At 41.5% G+C, this 24,720-nt stretch overlaps 1 protein-coding gene across 1 annotated transcript in view; it reads right to left on the reverse strand.

Annotated features, from left to right (window-relative positions):
* LOC121876194 (carbonic anhydrase-related protein 10-like) overlaps positions 1-24,720 on the reverse strand; it is a 103,082-nt gene that overhangs the window by 37,468 nt on the left and 40,894 nt on the right. The window contains exon 2 of the mRNA XM_042381163.1: positions 19,211-19,270. Coding sequence (XP_042237097.1) covers positions 19,211-19,270 — 60 coding nt within the window. The remainder of the gene's footprint in view (positions 1-19,210; positions 19,271-24,720) is intronic.

Genomic DNA, 24,720 nt, shown 5'->3' on the forward strand with positions numbered 1-24,720 from the left:
GTGTACGATGATCATTCCACGAATACAATGAAGTGAGTCAATGAGTACAAGATAATTCTTTGAGTACGATAGCTTAATCCACTCAGTACTACATCTTAGTCCTATGAATACGACGAATAAATCTCCTGAGTGCGATTACATTGTACTCAAGGGCAAGAACAAATTAGGTCAGAGTATTATTACCGTTCAGAAACTTATGAGTCCATCTGAATGTGATTTACTAATATAATCTAAGAATTATATTAAGAGTAAATTGCCTTTTGCTATCACCATTATTTATGTGTGGGGGGGGAAGGGGTGGGAGGGGGGAGGGTAGGAGAGGAGGCTGGGAAGGGGGAGGGAGGAGGAGGAAAAGGTTGGAAGGGAAAGGGAAAGAGGAGGAGTAGAGGAGAATGGAAAGAAGAGAAGGGGGAGGGTAACGGGGAGAAGTAAATGATGGGTAAGAGGAGAAGAAGAGGAAGGGGAAGAAGGGGAGGAAGAGGGAGAGTGAAAAGAGAAAGAGAAGGGGGAAAGATAATGGTAGTGGGTAAGTGATACATTAAAATGCAAATGGAAATAAAGGGAGGAGAGGGAAGAATAGGAAGGAAGGAAGGAAGGAAGGAAGGAAGGAAGGAAGGAAGGAAGGAAGGAAGGAAGGAAGGAAGGAAGGAAGGAAGGAAGGAAGGAAGGAAGGAAGGATATGAAAGAAAAAACGGATAGCAAAAATAATAAAAAGAAAGAAGAAGAAGAAGAAGACTCAATTCAATGTGATAAAGACACGATGGGGCAGAAACGAAGAGAGGAATAAGTATAACAGGATAGATATAGGAGAAAGACTAAGTGGGATAAGTCAGAGATGATAAAGATTGACTAAAGCAGAAAGGGATGATGACGAGTGAATGAGAGAGAAGGCAATTGTGTAAAGTGAAAAGAGATTAGTGAATAAAACGGAGAGAGAGAGATAGAGAGAGCGTGAGAGAGAAAGTTTACCTGCAATTTACCTGAGAGGACGATGATCGGAGCTCTGAACCCATCACCACTACTACTACTACTTCTGCCACTACCGAAGCTACTACTACAACTACCGAAACTACCACTATTAAGACTATCACCGACGTCAATGCTATCTATCATCACCACCACAAACTACTACCACCACCACCAACACCACCACCACCACCACCACCATCACCACCACTACCACCATCACCACGACCACCATCAACACCACCACCAACACCATCACTACCACCATCACCACCATCCACCCACCACTACCACCATCACCACCACCACCATCAACACCACCACCAACACCATCACCACCACTACCACCACAAACTACTACCAACACCACCAACACCAACACCAACACCACCAACACCAACACCAACACCACCACCATCACTACCTCTACCATCACTACCACCACCACCAGTCATTAATATGGGAGGAAACTGCTCCCTTGTACGCGGATGATAGCATATGCAAATTTCCACAAATTGCTGTCGGAAATTAAATGGTGAATGTAAATTAGCTTGTTGATAGACCTGTTTCACCGTGTTATAGCCTAGGAGGGTGTAGTGAAGAAGCCTGGCGGTAGGTGTGTAGAGATGGCAGGTGTGTACAGGTGGTAGGTGTGTAGAGATGGCAGGTGTGTACAGGTGGTAGGTGTGTAGAGATTATAAGTGTGTGTATGTGGAGAACATATGTATAGGGTCCGCCAAATTGGTCTCTAAAAAAGAAACCTTTATATAATTATGTTGAAAACTTTACCCAATAACTTAGAAAACTTTACCTAATAACATATTAAATAAACAAAAACAGAAACCCTTATAAGCCAAGATTAAAAACTTCATTGACAAACACACATAAAAACTTCATTATTCAAGTGATCCAAATACCATCAGTGGGACTCATTTTTACGATGCGGCTGAGAGCGACTTTAAACTACACCTTGAATAATAACTGTGAATATGGAGGGTGATGCTCGAGTGTTAGGAGCCAGGTGAAGGAGGAGGTGAGTTTTCCGAGGTCTGGTTGACAAAGCTTGGTGTGTGTGTGTGTGTGTGTGTGTGTGTGTGTGTGTGTGTGTGTTAGGTTAGCTGTGGTGTGTTGTGAAGGGTGTGGCGTGGGATATGAAAGAGGGATGTAGTGGAGGTGGTGAGGGTGTGATACGGGACAGGTGAACGTGTGACACGAGGCAGGTGAAGGTGTGACACGGGGTAGGTGAGGGTGTGATACGGGACAGGTGAAGGTGTGACACGAGGCAGGTGAAGGTGTGACACGGGGTAGGTGAGGGTGTGATACGGGACAGGTGAACGTGTGACACGAGGCAGTTGAAGGTGTGACACGGGGTAGGTGAGGGTGTGATACGGGACAGGTGAAGGTGTGGCACGAGGCAGTTGAAGGTGTGACACAGGGCAGTTGAAGGTGTGACACGGGGCAGGTTAGATGGTGTAGAGAGAGTCTTAACTTAGTCAATATTTACCTTTCATCCTAAGATATGTGAAGAGAGTGAGAGGTGAGATGGCGGCTCGTGTGTGGGGTGGTCTTGAGAGAGAGAGAGAGAGAGAGAGAGAGAGAGAGAGAGAGTTCTTTTCATCATTTTACCTAAAGTGGATTTGTGAAATAATTAACACTAGCAGAAGATTAACTACACGAAAAATTACACACACACACACACACACACACACACACACACACACACACACACACACACACACACACACACACAAAAGGCAATACCCCAGGACAATAACAAAGAGAGCACAGCTGGTTGGTCCCCGCGCCAATGGATTCATACAACGCGGTCATAACTGAGCGATCTGCGGGGATCAAGGTGGGTGTGGAAAGGGGGAAGTCCCACTCTCTGGAGGTCTGGATGGTGCCTCATAAAATTGAATGGGATTGGATTCGTCCCGACTCCCTTCTTTTGTTTCTCGACCACCGTCTTCTTCCGTTTATTGTCGCTGATAGTGTTGTTTATTTTTTCACCTTCGAGGGAAGATTGCGACTGTTTATAGTTTACACTGTAGGAAGAATGCGATTGTTTACATTTTTAGGAAGAGGAAGAATGTTCTTTCTTTTATATTTCCATCACAGGAAGATTCCGATTTTTTCTAGAGTAAAGAAGTTTGATTTTAAAATTTCATTTGTTTTTAAACCTGAATAACATAGTAGTGTTTGGTGTAGGGGGATGGGGGAGGGGGATGGGAGGGGGGGGATGGGGAGGGGGAGAGGGGATGGGGATGGGGGGGTATGGTGACTCATGAACTGGTTTTGAAAATATTTACTAAAAAATAATGAGATTTTATTTATAAGACGTAAGAGTGAGTATAAAAATATAAAAATACTATCCTTCACTCACGAGTTTCAAAGTAATTGCAATATATATACACAACTTTGCCTAACTAGTTTGAAAGCAATTTACTTGTCATTAAAAAAAAAACAGAAGCTACCTGAACTAAAACATTATAAAAGGCGATAAACTGACGACATATAAAGAAATCACGAAAAATATTAATAAATTACTTCACTTAATTACTTTAGACAGATTGTTAGGTAAATATTAATATATTTCCTAAAGATTTAAAAATAGATTATAAAAAAATTAGCAACATTTATGAGAGAAAAGAAAATAATTATATGAAAACAATTAAATGAAAAAAGAGAGATTGAGATGTTTTTATTTTGAGCTGGAGAGAGACAGTGTGGGAGAGAGACAGTGTGGGAGAGAGACAGTGTGGGAGAGAGACAGTATGGGAGAGAGACAGTGTGGGAGAGAGACAGTGTGGGAGAGAGACAGAGTGGGAGAGAGACAGTATAAGAGAGAGCGACAGTGTGGGAGAGAGACAGTGTGGGAGAGAGACAGTATAAGAGAGAGCGAAAGTGTGGGAGAGAGACAGTGTGGGAGAGAGACAGTGTGGGAGAGAGACAGTATAAGAGAGAGAAAGAGTGTAAGAAAGAGACAGCAAGAGAGAGAGAGAGAAAACCCTGCGGAGAGACAGTGAGAGAGACACAACGACCGTGAGAGAGACAGTCGTGAGAGAGAATTAGTCCCAGCCCGTCATACTGAAGGCATCTCTACACATCTAGCCAAGCGCCTATCAACACCTGCCTCTGTCTTATTACTCACCCTGCTGTTGATACTGCCCAGGGGAGAGAGAGAGAGAGAGAAGGAGGGGGAGAGAATGAGAGAAAGAAGGAGAGAGAGAAGGTTGGGAGAAAGAGAAGAATAAACAGAGAAAAAGATAGAGAGAAAGGGAGGGAGGGTGAGAAACAGAGAGAAGGAGGGATTGGAGAAAGAGAAGGAAAAAAGAGAAAGATAGGAAGGCAGAGAGAGAGAGAGAGAGAGAAAGAGAAAGAGAAAGAGTAGTAAACCAACCAAAATATGAAATATAAATTGAGAAAGATAAAGGGAGGGGAGTGAGGGAAGCAGGAAGAAGAGAGGATAAAAGATAAAGGAGTAAACAGATGAAAAGAGAGGGAGGAGAATAATAATGAAGGAGGGGAATGTAGGAGAGGAGGTAAAAAGGGGAGAGGGGAGGAAGAGAGGAAAGGAGGGGAGGTAGGAAAAAAGATAGATTAGATGAAAGGGGGGATAAATAGAGGTAGAGAAGATAGGGAGAGAGAAAGAGGGAAGAAGGATGAGAGGGGAGATGGTTAGGTTAGGTTAGTGCTAAAGGAAGGGAGAAAGGGAGACGAGGAGAGGCTAGAGGAAAAGGGAAGGGCAATAGGGAAAAGGGGAAAGGAGAGAGAGAGAGAGAGAGAGAGAGAGAGAGAGAGAGAGAGAGAGAGAGAGAGAGAGAGAGAGAGAGAGTATCCTGTTAAAAATTCATCCAAATCTCTGTGACCTCACCCGTGAAAGCCATAGGTCACAGAGGTCACCCTAGCCACTCCTGGGTAAGCTGGGACACGACCTATTGACCTTACCAGAACCTAGAACCTTCCCCCCAGCTACCGTACGTATAGCTGCACAAACTTTAGCCAGAAGTTTTAGAATCGCTTTCCTGTTGCGAGTTTTGGGGATCGACTGATATTCAGGTAGAGGCAGGAACCGAGGAATGACCTGGAACGGTGAACTGACAGGTCCAGAAATGGGAATGGGAATCGAAAGAGGCATGATTTGGGAACTGACAGAGAGAGGAATGCAAATTGACGGGAAGAGGGAATGAAAAATGGGTGATTAATAAGTTTCTGGAATGGGAATAGGAATTGACAAGAGCTGGAATGATTATGGGAAACTTTTTCCATGGGAAGGAATGGGACGGAATCTGTGTAGGTTGGGAACAAACAAGCTCAGGAACAGACTGGAATGAGATGGGAATTGGTAGTGACAGGAATGGGAACCTTTTGCGGGGAGCGACCATTGACACGGGTAGGAATGGATTGAAATGGAATGGGAATCAACTAGAGCGGAAATGAGTTGGAATGGGACGGGAATTCAAGCTGGGTAATGTCGCTTGGAAGAGAAACAACCAAGGATAGATGCCACACAAGGAAAAGGTGGAACAGAGACGGGAGGGAAGTAATGCCCAGATTCAATAACAACAACAACCACCCCAGGACTGTCACAACACCTAATAAACTGGAACACAAGTAACGATACCTGACAACACTATCACCAACAGCAGCAGCACTACGCCGCTTCAAGTTAATACACCAACACTGCATGAAAAAATAGCACACGACAAAAAATGGATCATTGACGTACGACCAGCCACCAGCAGCACGTGTTCTGTCAGACGGGACACACAACTTGACCGAAGGGTAACGGCAAACCAGGGAAATATGACCGCAATATCCGACGAATATTTCTATCGATCAGGGCGTATCAGGTGAGGCCAGGTAAAGATTGGATACCTGAGGATGGAGAAGGGGGAAGGGAGGGGGGGAAGTGGAAGGGGAGAGTGGCAAATGTGGGCGAGGGTAGGGGGTCACTCAGGTTGTGGAAGAACACGGTTCTCATCCCAGACTTTTGCATGTACGATTGATGACGATGACTTTTTTTTATTTTTCGAGTTTCAGGGATTTGGGATCTTCTAGAATTTATTTTTTTCCCAAGTTTTGGCGTCTACATCCGGATTTATTGGACGTTCAGTTTAGTTGCACTTGGGGTTTTCGGAATTTCGAGTTTGCGGATCTTTGGGTTTTCGGAGTTCTGAATTTTCGGATTTTCACTATATTTTTTCACCGCCATTAGACCAAATTCATGACACCATCGGCAGGAGAACAGATGCCTCTTAGTGTCATGTACCACCTCCCACCCTTAACATTAGACCGGGGGTATACCCATCCCATATCCCCATGCTATCCCCATCCCACTATCCCTACCCCACTATCCCTCCACTACCCTACCCCACTATCCTACCACCCCACTATCCCCTATCCCCACTATCCCTACCCCCTACTGTCCCTACCCCTATCCCCACCACCACCACTATCCCCACCACTATCTACTACACTTATCCTCTCCACCAGCGGGATCCCCCACCACCACTAACCCCACATGTCTACTCCATCACTATCCCCACTACTATCCCCATCACACAACTATCCCCACCACCACCATCCCCACCACTATCCCTCCACCAGCGCGATCCCCCACCACCATTTCCCCACCCTCTTGCCTCACCTCATACGATTTAACAATTGATGACTACAAAATGTGAGCGGGTGAGTGGGGCAATCGTGGGTGAGCAGTGCTTCAGGAGCAGTGAGGGAGTCTCGTGGGAGGGGGCAGTCTCGTGAGGGGTCTCTTCGGAGTCTTTGAGTCTTGTGAGGGCAGTCTTCGGGGCAGTCTCGTGAGGGGAGTCTCGTGAGGGCAGTCTTCGTGAGAGTGTTTCGACTCATCTCTCTCTTGGGTTTCTTTAATCTAAACAACAACCACCGACCTCACTCTGATGTGTCTGTCTGTTGTCTGTGCCAGCTAGTCGAAGGAGCACACACACACACACACACACACACACACACACACACACACATTCTCTATCTCCCTCTTTGAGCTTTCTTTAACTCACTCACTCACTCAGTACTTTCTTCTTCCTCTCTCTCTCTCTCTCTCTCTCTCACTTAACACAACCGTAACCAACAAGCTCTCTATATCACACACTTACAATAATGCCCGAGGTACAGTATTCGCACCACCAATATCTGTCCCCACAAATAATCTTTTATAACGAGAAAACTCCCGCATTATCATAATTTGCACTTTCCAATTCGTAAGCAATAACCCGAGCAGTACATTGGGCCGCGTCTGATAAATCCAGTGTATTCAATAAGCGGGGGATTTAAATGGCCTTTCGTTCTCTGTTTTTCAAAGGGGGATTAAATGGCGTTTTAGGTGTTCTATTGCATGCTGGGATTAATTAGGGGATTTAAATGTCCTCTTGTAAGTTCTATTTAATAATGGGATTAATAATGGGATTTAGATGGCCTTTTGTGCGTTCTGTTTCATAATGGGATTAATAATGGGTATTAAATGGTTTTCCTTCACATCTTTTCATGATACTGTTCCTGTGTGTTCCTGCACTAGGTAACACACGGTACTGTTCCTGTGTTCCTGTACTAGGTAACACACTCTACTGTTCTTGAGTGTTCTTGTACTAGGTAACACACTCTACTGTTCCTGTGTTCCTGTACTAGGTAACACACTCTACTGTTCTTGAGTGTTCCTGCACTAGGTAACACACGGTACTGTTCCTGTGTTCCTGTACTAGGTAACACACTCTACTGTTCTTGAGTGTTCCTGCACTAGGTAACACACGGTACTGTTCCTGTGTTCCTGTACTAGGTAACACACTCTACTGTTCTTGAGTGTTCCTGCACTAGGTAACACACTCTACTGTTCCTGTGTGTTCCTGTACTAAGTAACACACTACTGTTCCTGTGTGTTCCTGCACTAGGTAACACACTACTGTTCCTGTGTGTTCCTGCACTAGGTAACACACGGTACTGTTCCTGTGTGTTCCTGCACTAGGTAACACACTACTGTTCCTGTGTGTTCCTGCACTAGGTAACACACTACTGTTCCTGTGTGTTCCTGTACTAGGTAACACACTACTGTTCCTGTGTGTTCCTGCACTAGGTAACACACTCTACTGTTCCTGTGTGTTCCTGCACTAGGTAACACACGGTACTGTTCCTGTGTGTTCCTGCACTAGGTAACACAGCCACCCACGTCCTGCTCGCCGCCTCGTCACGGTCATTAGCATATCAAAATAATCATGAATATGTAATGTCCGCTCGAGTTTTTTTTTTCTAACGAGTTTATTTTACTACGAATCACTTCCAATTTTACTTCTTGAAATTAACGCCATAAAATTTTACTTTCGAATTAGAAAGTTTTACAATTTAAATGACTTTTACTCCTATAGTAAATTAAAAGGATATCTTTTATTTAATATACCAAAAAATTAAAGGTTAAACAGAGTTTCCCTGACGAAATTTTTTTTGTCAGAAATATTTAATAATATAAATATAAATATTAAAATGGCGCAAAGAGAACGATGATAATTACTATGTATAAGTATTACATAATATGGCTGTAGTTTGTAACGAGAATATTTTTAGTGACAGTTGCCGTAATCTTGAAATAATTAGACTCCCCTTCACCCCTATGCCAATCCCTACCCCCTACCCACTCTACAGCTACCCCCTCCCTCTCTCCTCTCCTTCCCTCTCTTCCCCCCCCTCCTTCGCCCCCCCTCCTCCACTCCTTTTACATCAATTTCTCTTATATATACAGAATTAATTTAGACTAAACTATCATCCAACAATAAAAGATAAATGTTTTTTTAAACATAAATAATATTTACAATTAATCATGTTCATGTAATAATATAGAAGGTATTATTCACCAGTAATTAAAAAGTAATCATAATTAAGCGTTAATAACACACTAATATGCAAATTAAATGTAATTCTACAAATTACAAAATATATAATTTCCTCACTAAATATTTATCTTAACTCATAATAAATAAACTACACTTGTACATACAAACCTAAACAAGAGTGTGACCTTCATACTACAATAAACAAAATATAGACATTAACTCATACTAAAGGTCCAATACAACGAGTATATCGCCTCTGGTCTTAAGTCATACAATAAAGTGTAATTTTCCTGGCCAGTGCAAATACCGTAGAGACAGCAGAGGAGCCTTATTGTGTGCTGGCGAACCATTCACTCCCCCATTCAGTGAGTAATGAATGGCCTCGAGTGTATGAAGTGTATTTAGATAAGAAGGTGTAGGCTGTGTAGTGAATGACAGCCAGTGTGTTGAAGGAGAGTTTGGGTTTATGGGTGTAGAGAGGAAGAGAGAGGGGGGGGAGGTAGGCGAGAGGTGAGAGAGAGTGAGAGAGGGGAGAGGAGAGCAGAGAGAGTGAGAGAGGGGGGAGGTAGGCGAGAGGTGAGAGAGAGTGAGAGAGGGGGAGAGACAGACAGACAGACAGACAGACAGACAGACAGACAGACAGACAGACAGACAGAGAAAATAGATAGAAAGAAAGAAAAAAAGAGGGATAATAGAGACTAACAGAGACAAGGAGATAAAAAAGAGAAATAAAGAAAAACCCTAGGTCAAAGGTCAACATGACGTCACAACTTATCTAAACCTATCAGGGGCTCATTCAATCAGCTGATGGATCTTCTTCACTCTGATTGGCTGGTTTCTCTGACCCTCGAGTGGTTTATGGTCTATAGGTATAACAAATGGGTTTAATGGTTTATAGACCAGACCATTAGAGTTTTATCTTTATTTCTTTATTTCTTCTATGATTTTTTATTATTGATTTATTTAGCTGTTTTGTATTTATTCTTGAAATATATCTTCCGCTGCTTGTCCAGACCCCAAATTATTTAGTCCCTCCCTCCATCCCTCCGTCCGTCTCCCCCCCCCTCCCTCCCTCCGAAACTCTCACTCCCTCCATTCTTCTCCCCTCCCCTGCCCTCCTCTACCCTGTCCTTCCCTGCCCTCCTCTACCCTGTCCTCCTACTCCCTGTCCTCCCCCCCCACCCTGTCCTTCCCTGCCTCTACCCTGTCCTCCTGCCCTCCCCCACCCCAAGTCCTCCCTGCCTCCTCCCATCCCTCCCTCCCTCTCGACTCCTCCCATAACCCCACTCTCCACCCCTCCCTTACCCTCCAAACCCCCCACTCCCCCCTCTCCTGCGGTGATCTCAGAGTTAAGCTTCAAAAGCATTGCTTCAGAGACCTTAATAGCAAACTTACTATACTAGAATTTGTAATAAGGCAGATATTGCATAGATACTCCGCGGGGTTTATGAAGACTTTCTTAACTTAAAATTGAGTTTGAGATTATTTGGGTTTTTGCACCGTCTTGAACCACCGCCTCTGAAGTTCCGAGGTTCAGTGGTTCGAATCGTTTAAAATCCTCAAGAAACTTTTCGAAACTTTATGATTGTTGAGTTACATATAACCTCGAATTAGACCTTGTGGTAATGTGGTTAGTTGTAGGAATAGTATAATATACTATCACTTCTATATAAACCTGTGTTAATATAGTATCTCGTCCATATAAACCTGTGCTAATACGGCATCACATAGACACAATATAGATACAGATATATTTAGCTAGACATTTTGAGATATAAATGAAGTTTTTGATATATAGAAACTTATAGCTGGATATATATAGCCAGACATAGATTAATATAGCCATGGTATAAGTATAGTGAGATACACTTAGCCCGGGTTAGCGTGAAGCCTGAGAGCATTACAGGTGATTACGGTAGCCGAGGTTAAGGGAGATTAGCGGATGTCGACCACAACACCTTAATAACCTACAACCATTGACACACACACACACACACACACACACACACACTTCTGCCTCCCGTCCTTCCCTCCCGCCGTCAATACTTACTACAGATTTCTCCCGAGTTAATAAGAACGGCAGATTTAGTGTGTATCAGGGGTAGCGGCAGATTTCACAAGTTTTAATATGAACGGGAGATTTTGTTGGTTGTGGTGAGAAAACCAGATTTCACAATTGTTAATAAGAGCGGCAGATTTCACCAACATTAAAAATACTTTTGTTTTTTGTTTTTAGCGGGAGACCCAGATTTCATAATCATCAGAAAAAACGACTCGACACATCAATAAGCTCGACAGATTTAATTAGTCATCAGCAACACGAAACATTAATCAAAATTCTTTACTTGTATTGCGAAAGATGAGAAATATTGGGAACAAAAAATACGAAAAATATTGCAATAAAGAACTAAATAAAAAATATTGATATAAGGAATAAAAAAAATAAGATTAATATTGCAATAAGACATTTTTTTAAGAAATCGCAATATAATACAAAAATAAGATACGTATTGTTATAAAAATCAAAATAATTATTACAGTAACATACAGAAAATCATATTTATTTCAGCAAGGATCAGAATCACAATTGCGTAAAATTTTAAAAGTTAAATAGACGACAGGAATTAATTCGATGTATCAACAATTTTATAATCTAGACTTTAATACAAGAATGCGTCTCAAAGAGTCGAAAGGTCATGTCCAGGGTGAAAGTTCACACAAAGCTGTTTTATGAAACGTGTGTGTGTGTGTGTGTGTGTGTGTGTGTGTGTGTGTGTGTGTGTGTGTGTTTCTCTGTCTTTCTTTCCCTTCTTTATTATGTCCTTAATTCCTTCCCTTCCTACCTTCTCCCTCCTTCTCTCCCTTCGATCCTTCCTATCCTAGTCTCCTCCCGTCCCTCCCTCCTTCCCTCCCTCTGTCTCTCCTCCCTAACTCCCTTTCTCCCTCCCTCTCTAACTCTGCACATCACCTTCATCTCCCTCCCCCTGCTTACCTCCCATACACCTCACCCCCCCACTGTTAGCTAGACTGCACAGGCAAACACATCCCAGTAAAGCAACTGTTTACGTTTAACAGCAGCGACACTAGACGACGGAAAGTCCAAACCGGTTCTATCATATACCACCCCCCCACCCTTCTTACCCTACCACCATCCCTACTCCAACCCTCCTCCCTCCTTCCTCACCCCCTACCCCTACCCCCCTCTTTTTTTGGCATGTACCAAATTCAACCGTCGGGATATTTCTCTTTGTAGATGCAAATGGAATTCCACCTCTGAATGTCACAGCTTTTATTTTTTTTTTATTTATTTATTTTTTTTTTGCCTGAACGACTGGATATTCTACTACGATTATCCATCATAATTTTCATGCTGGATAAATTGTATCTTGTAACTAACAAACAAGGGGCAGATTGGGTTTGTCTTGGGTGGGGTTACGAGTTTATTAATATCACTATTTTGATGGGTTTTGCTACACTCCATCCCAATCTTCAACGGACGGTTCGATAATTACCATAATCCGTCCCAATCTCTCATAAATGATTGTGTATACCGTTAAAATCATAATTTTGTTCGAAAAAATAAAACACAATGAAAATTATATAAACAAAGGTAAAATTAACAAGCAAAATAACAAAGAAAGCAACAACGATAAACAAACACACAAACAAACACACAGGCAGAGAAAGCCATTAAGAGTGACAAGTAGTATAATGGCGCCGTTCACAATGGGTCATTATCATTAAAGAGTCATTATACGAGGCGTGACCTTTGACCTAGTATGAGTTTTAAGGTGTAATTAAAGGTACCAGGTAAAGGTGTTTAATTTAACAGGGTCTAACACATCAGGTACAGTAGTAATGAAGGTAAGAATTTGTAATGGTGTTTTCCGGCGACCTTAACCTGACTTAAATTAATCTAACCTGACTTGTATTAACCTAACCTAACCTAACCTAGTTCTCGTTACTAATACTCAATACTAATACTTGCTATTAATACTCGCTACTAATACTCGCTACTAATACTCGTTACTAATACTCAATACTGATACTCGTTACTAATACTCAATACTAATACTCGTTACTAATACTCGCTACTAATACTCAACACTAATACTCGTTACTAATACTCAATACTGATACTAGCTACTAACACTCGTTACTAATACTCAATACTAATACTCGTTACTAACACTCAATACTAATACTCGTTACTAATACTCAATACTAATACTCGTTACTAACACTCAATACTTATACTCGTTACTAATACTCGTTACTAATACTCAATACTAATACTCGTTACTAACACTCAATACTAATACTCGTTACTAATACTCAATACTAATAATCGTTACTAATACTCAATACTAATACTCGTTACTAATACTCAATACTAATACTCGTTACTAATACTCAATACTAATACTCGTTACTAATACTCAATACTAATACTCGTTACTAACACTCAATACTAATACTCGTTACTAATACTCAATACTGATACTCGCTACTAATACTCGTTACTAACACTCAATACTAATACTCGTTACTAATACTCAATACTAATACTCGTTACTAACACTCAATACTAATACTCGTTACTAATACTCAATACTAATACTCGTTACTAATACTCAATACTAATACTCGTTACTAATACTCAATACTAATACTCGTTACTAACACTCAATACTAATACTCGTTACTAATACTCAATACTAATACTCGTTACTAACACTCAATACTAATACTCGTTAGTAATAATCGCTACTAATACTCAATACTAATACTCGTTACTAACACTCAATACTAATACTCGTTACTAACACTCAATACTAATACTCGTTACTAATACTCAATACTAATACTCGTTACTAACACTCAATACTAATACTCGTTAGTAATACTCGCTACTAATACTCAATACTAATACTCGTTACTAATACTCAATACTAATACTCTCGTTTAATAGTCTCAGATACCTCTGTATATACCAATTGGACTATACAAGACCATATCGTTTACCTGTTCAGTATCCTGGGTTCACCGATACAGTTATTCTGACTTCTCGCGAACAAAATCCGCAGAAAAAGAGGAAATTATTTGGGGTTTTTTTTTTGGGGGGGGGGGGTATTTTTTTTACATGTGGATAAATTCTACTCAAAAGACACTATTTTTTGTCTTTTTGATGCTTAAGGGAATAAATTCTTAGTGCATTAATACAATTTTCCTTCATATGGAATTATTACATTTCTTGACGATTTCATCTTCAAAAATATACTTAAGCTCGTTTGTTTGTTCTTGGTAGATGAATAAATTCCCTTCGAAAAACATTTATACTTTTGTGTTTTATCTGCACGCGTATAAATTGCACTCAAACATTACTAATGCTTTTTTATATTTGCTTTGTATACGAATGAATGCCACACTTTTTAAAGCTGTGTGCATTTTCGCTGGCGTGTATACCGACTTGGTATACAGGAAGACTGCAAGGTATACACACTCACACATAAATATATGATATATCTAGATTATTTCCCCGTCTGTCTGTCTGTCTGTCTGTCTCTCTTAACAGGTAAAGCCGTAGCCCAAACACTATCTTTTGATCCAGCCTGACGCTTATATCTTTCCAATTATATTCTTGTTTACAACCAAGATTCGTTAGAGCAGACTTTCATGTTTGTTGCAGAGGCAGTTGGCTGGGTAAACAACTGGGCTCAAACACTGCACATTGGCGAATAATTTTACCGAGAGAAGATGTTTTCCTAATTGCGTTTGTGACAGAGACCAGGAGTGGTGGACAGACGTGGTGGTTATGTTCAGTCAGCTGCACTACACCTGGTACAGTAGCTGGCGCGTTTTGTGAAATGTGGCAACGTTGTGATAATTCCCCCTTTTATCATTCAAGGCGTTTCAATGTTTCTGTTTTTAATCAAGATTATTCCCTTTTTAATACTCGAATATTACAGCTAAGTTAAATACCATTTTATTTAATTTTAAGCTCGGGAAATGAATGTTCCCTTTTATAATTCCAAGTTATTTCTTTCACCTAAAAATATTCCCTGTACTCCTAAAATCTCTTGTAAAAAGAAATATTGAATCATTCCAACTGTCGTAATATTCTCTCCATTTCAGAACCAAAATACGAAACTGTTTCATTTCTTGATAATCTCAAATTCCGACCTGAGAGACGGCGAGGGACTTACCTGTCTTACCTCGCCTCTTGTAATGTATGGTACTCGAGTTATTACTTCAGCAGGTGTTACTCAAGTAGTCAATAACTACTATTTATTTATTGTTTTGTTTCTTTGTGCAGTAATGTTTTTTTCAAATACAAATTAGGATTTATTCTATTTAGTTTCATTGATATTTCAGAAGTGTGGGGAGGGAGAGAGTGTCGTTTACTTTCGTTCAGTGAGAGAAGTGAGAGATTCGTTCTTTTACGTTCAATGAGAGAAATGAGAAATTCATTTTCTTTCGCTCAGTAAGAGAAGTGAGAGTCTCGTTCACTCCCGTTGAGTCAGAGAGAGTCGTTCACTTTCGTTAGCGAGCGTTACTGAGAATCACTTTTCGAATAAATTTTACACGACAATCATTCCTATTCTCTCTCTCTCTCTCTCTCTCTCTCTCTCTCTCTCCCTCCCTCTCTCTCTCAACGCATCACAGTAGTAGTCAGGATTAATCCCACATTATCAATACGCGTCACTCAAGAAGTAATTTCGAATAAATATCACAAAGGAAACACAATAAAAAAATTATTATTTTATCTTTTTCATTTATTAAAAAAATAAAACCCTTTGACAAAAAATAAAATCTTTTCTAATAAATTTCACGATAATATTCATGTTCCCTCTACCAAAAAAAAATCCTTTGAAACAAAATTCGACATGATAAGTTTATATATATATATATATATATATATATATATATATATATATATATATATATATATATATATATATATATATATATATATATATATATATATATTTATTTATATATTTATTTATTTATTTATTTTTAGAAATTCCCCAAATTCTAGGACCTGAGTGTTGAGTGGATTACAGCGTCCAGGAAGCATTATTTACAAGGCAGATTTAGGCTTACTTTTCACAGCTAAACTCATTCCAATATTTCTGTTGTATTTTGTCATATTCTCTCTTTTTATTTTTCTAGTATTTTTATCTTTTCTCGCAATAATCTTAGAACCGAAGTCGGGGAACGATTTCATTTCTTAAAAGACTCGAATTATGGAACACAGGAAGAGGGAGGAGGTGTGTGTGTGTGTGTGTGTGTGTGTGTGTGTGTATGTGTGTGTGTGTGTGTGTGTGTGTGTGTGAGGCCTCCCTTAGCATGAGTCAGCCAGACGGTACTGTACTGCCAGCCAGCATGTATTTAGAATAGGTTTCACAGCTGACTACCTCAACACAGCCAAACTCCTTCTGCTGTTCCTCCACCTCCTGCTGTTCTCTCCTCCCTCTCTCTCTTCCTCCCCTTTCCTCAGTTTCCTTTCTTCTATCTCTCTCTCTCTCTCTCTCCCCACACACACAGCTGACTACATCAATACAGCCAAACTCCTCCTGCTGTTGCTGCTGTTCTCTCTCTCTCTCTCTCTCTCTCTCTCTCCCCCACACTCAGAGACATCCATATTCACCACACTGATGAAGTCACACCAAAGGATTTTATGTGTATCTTCGTCTCACTCTCTCTTTGTCTCTCTCTGTCTCTCTCGTTGTCTCTGTTTCTGTCTGTCTCTCTCCCTTTCTCTTTTCGTTTCTCTCTTTCTCTCCTATTTTCTCTGTCTGTTTCTGTCTCAATCCTTCTGTCTTTCTGTCTCCCTTTACCTTTTTATACCATCTCTCTTTCTCCCCCTCTTTATTTCTCTCTCTGTCATACTTTCTTTCAAATAAATAGAACTTTCCCCATATCAAAAACTTTCCTCTTATGAACCAATTTTTTTAGAATATGATATACGGATTCTCCTCCTCACCCCCCCGTCTTACGGGTCCCTCTCTACCTCACCTTCACCTTTGTGTCCTCTACCCCTCCACCCCCCACCTCACCTTCCCTTTGTGTCCTCTCTACCTCCTCCCCCCCCTCTCCTGCCTTCCTTTGTCCTCTCTACCCCCTCACCCCCCCCCCTACCTCCACCTTCCCTTTGTGTCCTCTCTACCCCCCCTCACCCCCTACCTCCACCTTCCTTTGTGTGCTCTCTACCTCCTCACCCCCCCTACACCTGCACTTCCCCTTTGTGTCCTCTCTGCCCTCCTACCCCCCCCCCTACCTTACCTTCCCCTTTGTGTCCTCTCTACCCTCCTCCCCCCCCTACCTTGCCTTCCCCTTTGTGTCCTCTCTACCCCCCTCACCTCCCCCTACCTCACCTTCCCTTTGTGTCCACTCTCTACCCCCTCACACACCTCACCTTCCCCTTTGTGTCCTCTCTACCCCCCTCACCCCCCCCCTACCTCACCTTCCCCATGGGTTCACCCTACTCTACCCCCAAAAAAGAGTTCTAGGACATTTAACTGTAAAAATAGAGAAACTGGGAATGATTGGCTATTTACCGGTTATAAAAGGGCCAGTGGGGATTGCAAAGAGCCATTCAACTTCTGCAGTCAGCCTGTGTTGATGGTAATTACTGTGGGGCGTAAGGCTTAAGTATTTATCATCTGTTGCTCTCTCTCTCTCTCTCTCTCTCTTCTTTTGTCCTTCATTACCTGCCTCTCTCCCTTTACTTTCTTTCTCTCACACAAACACGTACACAAAAGCACATAAACATACACCCACACACACCCACTCAGAAAGTCACCTCACACTTGACTCACAGCTCACACTCTAACCTTCAGATTAACTCACTTTACTCCCAACACTTCACAACACTTGGCTCTCAAACTTTCCCTCCTTCATGACTTAAGGTTCAGAGGTCACGGCTCGTTTGTCATCACCATAACAATTCATGCTATTTTTTACCCCTCTCTCTGTCCCCCCCTCCTCCCAGCCTCCCTCCCCCCTCCCTCTCCCCTTCCTCTCCCCTTCCCCCTCTACCCCCCTCACCTCATGGCACCTGTGTTCATGCCAGACTCAAGAACTGTGGCCAACTTGGGTCAGAATTCCCAGAGGATCGTAAGTCAAGTTTTTTCCTTGACTTAACAAGACAGGTGTTAGAACGCACCTGTCTTGTCGTTTATGTTGCAGTAATGAATTAAAGTGATTAACGGTTTGTTGAAAATGTTTACATAATAAATAAGATAAAGAACTATTATAATATTCATACTATTACTACTACTACTACAAATAATAATAAAAATAATAATAATAATAATAATAATAATAATAATAATAATAATAATAATAATAATATCTCTCATGAACTTTTTCCATATTATCATTGAATCTTAGAGACAAAACACTAGACAATAACTTTACCAAAAAGACACAAATATGAAAGAAAAACAACCAAATGGTACGAACGTTAACGGCGAAACTTGTCATTTTTGGGAGTGAAGCAAATTTGAGTTTCACCCTTCACGAAAAATGAGGGAAATAGTGATTGTTGTGTAGACCGGTGGTGGGAGTGTTGGAGGAAGGGGGGAGGGACGGAAGGTTGGTGTGTGTTGGTGATGGGGGAGGGAGGGAGGCAGGGAAGGAGGTGGTGTCTGTTGGTAGTAGTGTTTGTTGGTGATGGTGTTTGTTGGTGGTGGTGTTTGTTGGTAGTGGTGTTTGCTGGTAGTAGTGTTTGTTGGTGATGGTGTTTGTTGGTAGTGGTGTTTGTTGGTGATGGTGTTTGTTGGTAGTGGTGTTTGCCGGTAGTAGTGTTTGTTGGTGATGGTGTTTGTTGGTAGTGGTGTTTGTTGGTGATGGTGTTTGTTGGTAGTGGTGTTTGTTGATGGTGGTGTTTGTTGGTGATGGTGTTTGTTGATGGTGTGTGGTGGTGAGGGAAGGAGGGAGAGAGAGCGGGAGAGGGATGGAGATGAGGATGGGTGGTCTGGGTGAGTAAGCGTTTGTCATAATCAGTAAAATAGAAGAAAAAATCCCACATTTTCCTTAATTTTCCCAAATTTTCAGCTGAAAATAAACGAAATATTCCTATAGCAACACGTCTAATCGTATGCTTATAACAATATAATTAATCGTATGCCTATAACATAATTAATCGTATGCCTATAACATAATTAATCGTATGCCTATAACATAATTAATCGTATGCTTATAACAATATAATTAATCGTATGCCTATAACATAATTAATCGTATGCCTATAACATAATTAATCGTATGCCTATAGCATAATTAATCGTATGCCTATAACATAATTAATCGTATACCTAAGACAACAAATTTAATCGTATTTTCTATCCATAACAATTCCAGGTAAAGGCAGGTGAGCTCACCTGAGATACCGTCGTAGGTCCACCACATCTCCCAGTTCCACCCCAGGCTGACCCCAACATCTGTAAGGGACGAGAACAGCTGTTAGGTGAGCATACTAGACAGGTGTGGTGACGGGGATTAATTGTGTAAGGACAGGTGTTGTAGCGGGGAATAATTAAGGAACGAGGAATTAATTAGGTTAGACAGGAATTATGGCGGGGATTAATTGTGTAAGGACAGGTGTTGTGATGGAGAATAATTAAGGATCAGAAAAATAATTAGTTTAGGCAGATATTATGACGAGGTTTAATTAAATAAAAACAATTAGGTAAAACAACATATATTCTGATGGATAATTACATAAACATACAGAGACACATACAGTACAAACAAACAAACAGACAAAAATCATTTACACTATACCTATATCCCCACCACATACAAACATACATAATAATTCAGTCCAATTACCAGCTTACATATATTAAAGAGAAATAACACTTGCATGGTGAATTTATCCTCAATTTACAGTAAAACACGAGAATGGAACAATAATTCTCGCCTCAATAATCTGGCCAATTAAAATGACAGTAATCAACTTGCAGCGCAGGAAATAGACAGAAGTGTGTAACTGCATTATGTTGGGCCATTATTGGTGCCAGCCGCTGACTCTGTTGACATGGGGGAGAGAGAGAGAGAGACAGGCAGAGAGAACGTGTGTGAGAGAGGGAACGTGTGAGTGTGAGAGAGAGAGACACATATAGAGAGAGACAGTGTGTGTGTGTGTGTGTGTGTGTGTGTGTGTGTGTGTGTGTGTGTGTGTGTGTGTGTGTGTAGACAAAGGGAGAACCATACCACCAGATTACGTTCATTATTTATGCAGGGATCAGATCGGTCCAGTGTACAGTACATCGATTTACTCGCTGTTGTTGCTTCAGTCCTACCAGCCAAGACAGATGTTATTATAATATGTATAGCTTCTTAACCTGCCAGACGTGATATTGACGAATATTGTATTTGTTTAGTTTATTCATTCATACGTAAACTACAAGACTACAGAGTGGCTTTTGTTGACTCGTAGTGAGGTGATGTAGGAGGAATTGTATAGTAACTCTCCTAACCTAACTTAACCAAGCTTGGGTGCCTAATGTTCAGGTGATTCCACTCATCATCAATAAGGGTTGAGTTTTCGTCACTGTTCTCCTCCATCTAGTAATAAACCCAACCCCTAAATAAATCACTTGGTCAACACCATCTCCCTCTTAATAATGGACACTGTTGATTTGTTCATGCAATTTCCTTTTTTTAACCTGTAAATAATAAAACAAGTATATACTGTACTCAGCATACTCGTACCAACAAACTCGAACTCAGAATACACCGACGACTGTAAAAACATAATATTGGATTTTCGTGTAAATATTAGTTGTGTGTATATTAAAAGTCGTGGGAGATGTGTACCTGTAATTTAAAAGTTTAAGTTATTAAAATTTAGATATTATGTTCATGATTCTCTATATATTCTAACCTAATTTAACCTAAATTAACCAGACCTAACTTAACATAATTTAATCGTTCAAGGGATCAGGAGTCGTTCAAAGGGGCAAGAGTCGTCGATGAAGGTAGGGTAGTCGTAGTCGTTCAAAGAGACAGACAGAATCAGTAGTAGTAATAGTAGTAGTTGAAGGGGTCAAGTAGTGGTTCAGACGACCTGGGAGTGTGATTCAAGAAGGAGTCGTCTCTACCAATCTAACCTACGACCTCCACAACTATTCCGGCTACCATTTCGCCCAGGCTGCCACGACCATCCCAAGACAACTTCACTACCACTGATGGCTCAACTTCTCCCTCGTGTTGTGTTCTGATCGTTCTTGTTGTCGTCCCTCTCAGATACTAAAACTCATAACGCGTTCGAGTTTGGCCAAAGAGTGGTAAAGGTTATGTTTGGTTAGGTTTTTTGTCGTGTGGGGTAAATGTGTTTTGGTTCTGTGTGTGTGTGTAGGTGTGGGGAGGGGTGTGAGTGTGTGTGTGTGTGTGTGTAGGTGTGGGGAGGGGTGTGAGTGTGTGTTTTGTTTCATTCATTACCAGGTTCTCCCCTTTCTTTCTTTCTCCCCCCTTCCGTCTGAGTTCTTCTCCCTTCCGCCGCCCCTCCTCTTTCACTCCTCCACTACCCTAATTTATTTAAGTCACCAACCAATTTTATCCATTACATCTCGTCCAACAGATCATCAATGTTGCAAGGACCCATTTAACTTGGGGGTCCTCACCTTCACAATAACTACCAGCTCTCTATCTAATGAAAGCGTCATCTATCCTGCAAAACCTGAACAACTTTAAGACAAAATAATCCTCTTAATTTACCACCTGTTCACACTAATTGGATTGTGCCTGTCACCTGTCACCTGTCACCTGTCGAGAGTTAAGGAGAGAGGGTAATGTAATCGGTGTTGTTTGTGAGTGATTTATGGTCTTTTGATGCTTATTAGATAAGGAAGTAGAGATTAGATGCATGGTTGTTTACACACACACACACACACACACACACACACACACACACACACTAAGACCTGACAAATGGTAGTTTTAAAATTAATAGAGTTATGACAGACAGAAAAAAGTATGTTTCGTTGACAAAGTGTAAGAGTAATCTTCTACAGCGTTAAATGGCACAGAGTAGTGTATGTGTGTGTGTGTGTGTGTGTGTGTGTGTGTGTGTGTGTGTGTGTGTGTGTGTGTGTGTGTGTGTGTGTGTGTGTGTGTGTGTGTGTGTGTGTGTGTGTGTGTGTGTGTGTGTGTGTGTGTGTGTGTGTGTGTGTGTGTGTGTGTGTGTGTGTGTGTGTATGTGTGTGTGTGTGTGTGTGTGTGTGTGTGTGTGTGTGTGTGTGTGTGTGTGTGTGTGTGTGTGTATGTGTGTGTATGTGTGTGTGTGTGTGTGTGTGTGTGTGTGTGTGTGTGTGTGTATGTGTGTGTGTGTGTGTGTGTGTGTATGTGTGTGTGTGTGTGTGTGTGTGTGTGTGTGTGTGTGTGTATGTGTGTATGTGTGTGTGTGTGTGTGTAAGTACCTCATACAACACAGTATTAGTCACATTAACAAACATGATCTATCAAGCCGTCGGTCTTCACAGTGACAGACGAGGACCAACACTCACACCTCCGACCACTTCATCCCTCGTCATCCATCAAGGTGTGTGGCAGATGAGAGTAACGAGGGTCATCTATCAATTGTTCTCATTATTAACACGGCAATGACTCCTACACACACCTGACAGAGAGACCAGAGTGCCTCGTCTCCCTCAGTGCCACACAATGACTCCTACACACACCTGACAGAGGGGCCAGAGTGCCTCGTCTCCCTCAGCGCCACACAATGACTCCTACACACACCTGACAGAGAGACCAGAGTGCCTCGTCTCTCTCAGTGCCACACAATGACTCCTACACACACCTGACAGAGAGACCAGAGTGCCTCGTCTCTCTCAGTGCCACACAATGACTCCTACACACACCTGACAGAGGGGCCAAGTGCCTCGTCTCCCTCAGTGCCACACAATGACTCCTACACACACCTGACAGAGGGGCCAGAGTGCCTCGTCTCCCTCAGTGCCACACAATGACTCCTACACACACCTGACAGAGGGGCCAGAGTGCCTCGTCTCCCTCAGTGCCACACAGCCCCTCCACACACCTGACAGAGAGACCTCAGCGCCACACAATGACTCCTACACACACCTGACAGAGGGGCCAGAGTGCCTCGTCTCCCTCAGTGCCACACAATGACTCCTACACACACCTGACAGAGTGGCCAGAGTGCCTCGTCTCCCTCAGTGCCACACAATGACTCCTACACACACCTGACAGAGTGGCCAGAGTGCTTCGTCTCCCTCAGTGCCACACATCACCTGGATACTTGTGAACGTCACGTTAAATCCTAGTCATATGATCTACGCTACTCCCTCCAGGCAGGCGAGAATAATCTGAAGGTGTGGGGTGGGGGGGAGGGAGGGAGAGAAGGGTGTCGTAATGAAGAGAAAGAGAAGGAAGGAAGAGTGAAGGAACGTTGAGGATGGGAAAGACGAAAGGATGGGAAGGGAAGGAAGGATAAAAGGAGGGCATTCTTACAGCATGGGAGTAAATAAAATATTCTCCCTCCTGTCCTTTCCTCTTACGATTCTTTCTCCTCTCCTCTTCTTGCCTTCTTCCCTCCTCTCCTCTCCCCCACATCCATCGACCTAAGTCACGCCTCCTACCCTCCCTCCCTCCCTTCCACTAAGTCAGCTTAATGCATCATAGTGCCAAATGTTGCATTATGTTGTAATGTCAGCAGGTGCAGTCTGCGGAGTGCATGTTACAACCTGAGTCTTGATGATCTTGACCCAGGACAAAAGTATCTGTCTGTCTGTCTGTCTGACTACTCTTACTACAGTATTACAGGTATTCATCAACCATAATACAATATCCACAGGTGTAATTGACTCCCTCTAATATAGCTTTGTGCAGGTAACATATAACAACACTTTTATGTAAACAAACAAACGGGTGTTGTATAAAAAAGTGATCCCTAATATAAACTGAGCGGCGGTAAATCTCTTTATAATACATTTTAATGATATTGTACCAGACAGGTGTTGTAATTATTGCTAATATGAACGGGATCATACCTGGCCTTTTTACCTCACATTCTGATTGTTCGATATTACAGGTTAATGCACTTGATCAGTTTTTGTTTTACTGTTTTAATTACTGTGGTTGTGTGTGTGTGTGTGTGTGTGTGTGTGTGTGTGTGTGTGTGTGTGTGTGTATGTGTGTGTAAATATTAATAATAATAATAATAAACGGTTTATTGAAAAAGTTTGCAGCCCGAAGGCTGAAAGTATACATTGGACATAAATGACTTATTACATACATTGGTGGTTTAACAAAAGCCTTCATTAGAGGAAGGTGAAGGAACATACAGTGAACATACAGATTAATGTTTACACACGTAGATCACGTGAGCTGAGGTGTTGAACAGCAGACACGTAGTGTAGTAACTCCCTCACAGGTGGCGTTATGAGGGGCATCACGTGGAGTACTAGTTCCCTCACAGGTGTGTGTGTGTGTGTGTGTGTGTGTGTGTGTGTGTGTGTGTGTGTGTGTGTGTGTGTGTGTGTATGCGTGTGTGTGCGTGTGTGTGCGTGTGTGTGTGTTGTTTTTTAAATTGATTTTGAAACCAATATCATGGATGAATAAAGATTAAATATATTTTATTTTGATTTTTCCCACAAACCTGAATGATATCGAAGCTCAAAGTATACTCTGTGTGGAGTATATTTCAATGGGCTTATCATTATTACTATTTTTTTTAAGGATAAAATTTCTTACTTTTCTTATTGCTTGCCCAGTCGTCTCATAAAGTAGTGGCTTTTAACTTCAGCAGAGGAACTGTGTTAGGTTAGGTTAAGTTAATAATCTGTGGTAAAAATATGTCATTATGATAATTAAGTGTTTTCATAGCAATTAGGACAATTAATTATCCACATTTTTAATCCAA

The sequence above is a fragment of the Homarus americanus genome, unplaced genomic scaffold (assembly GCF_018991925.1).
Source record: "Homarus americanus isolate GMGI-L3 unplaced genomic scaffold, GMGI_Hamer_2.0 scaffold33468, whole genome shotgun sequence".
Lineage (NCBI taxonomy): Eukaryota > Metazoa > Arthropoda > Malacostraca > Decapoda > Nephropidae > Homarus > Homarus americanus.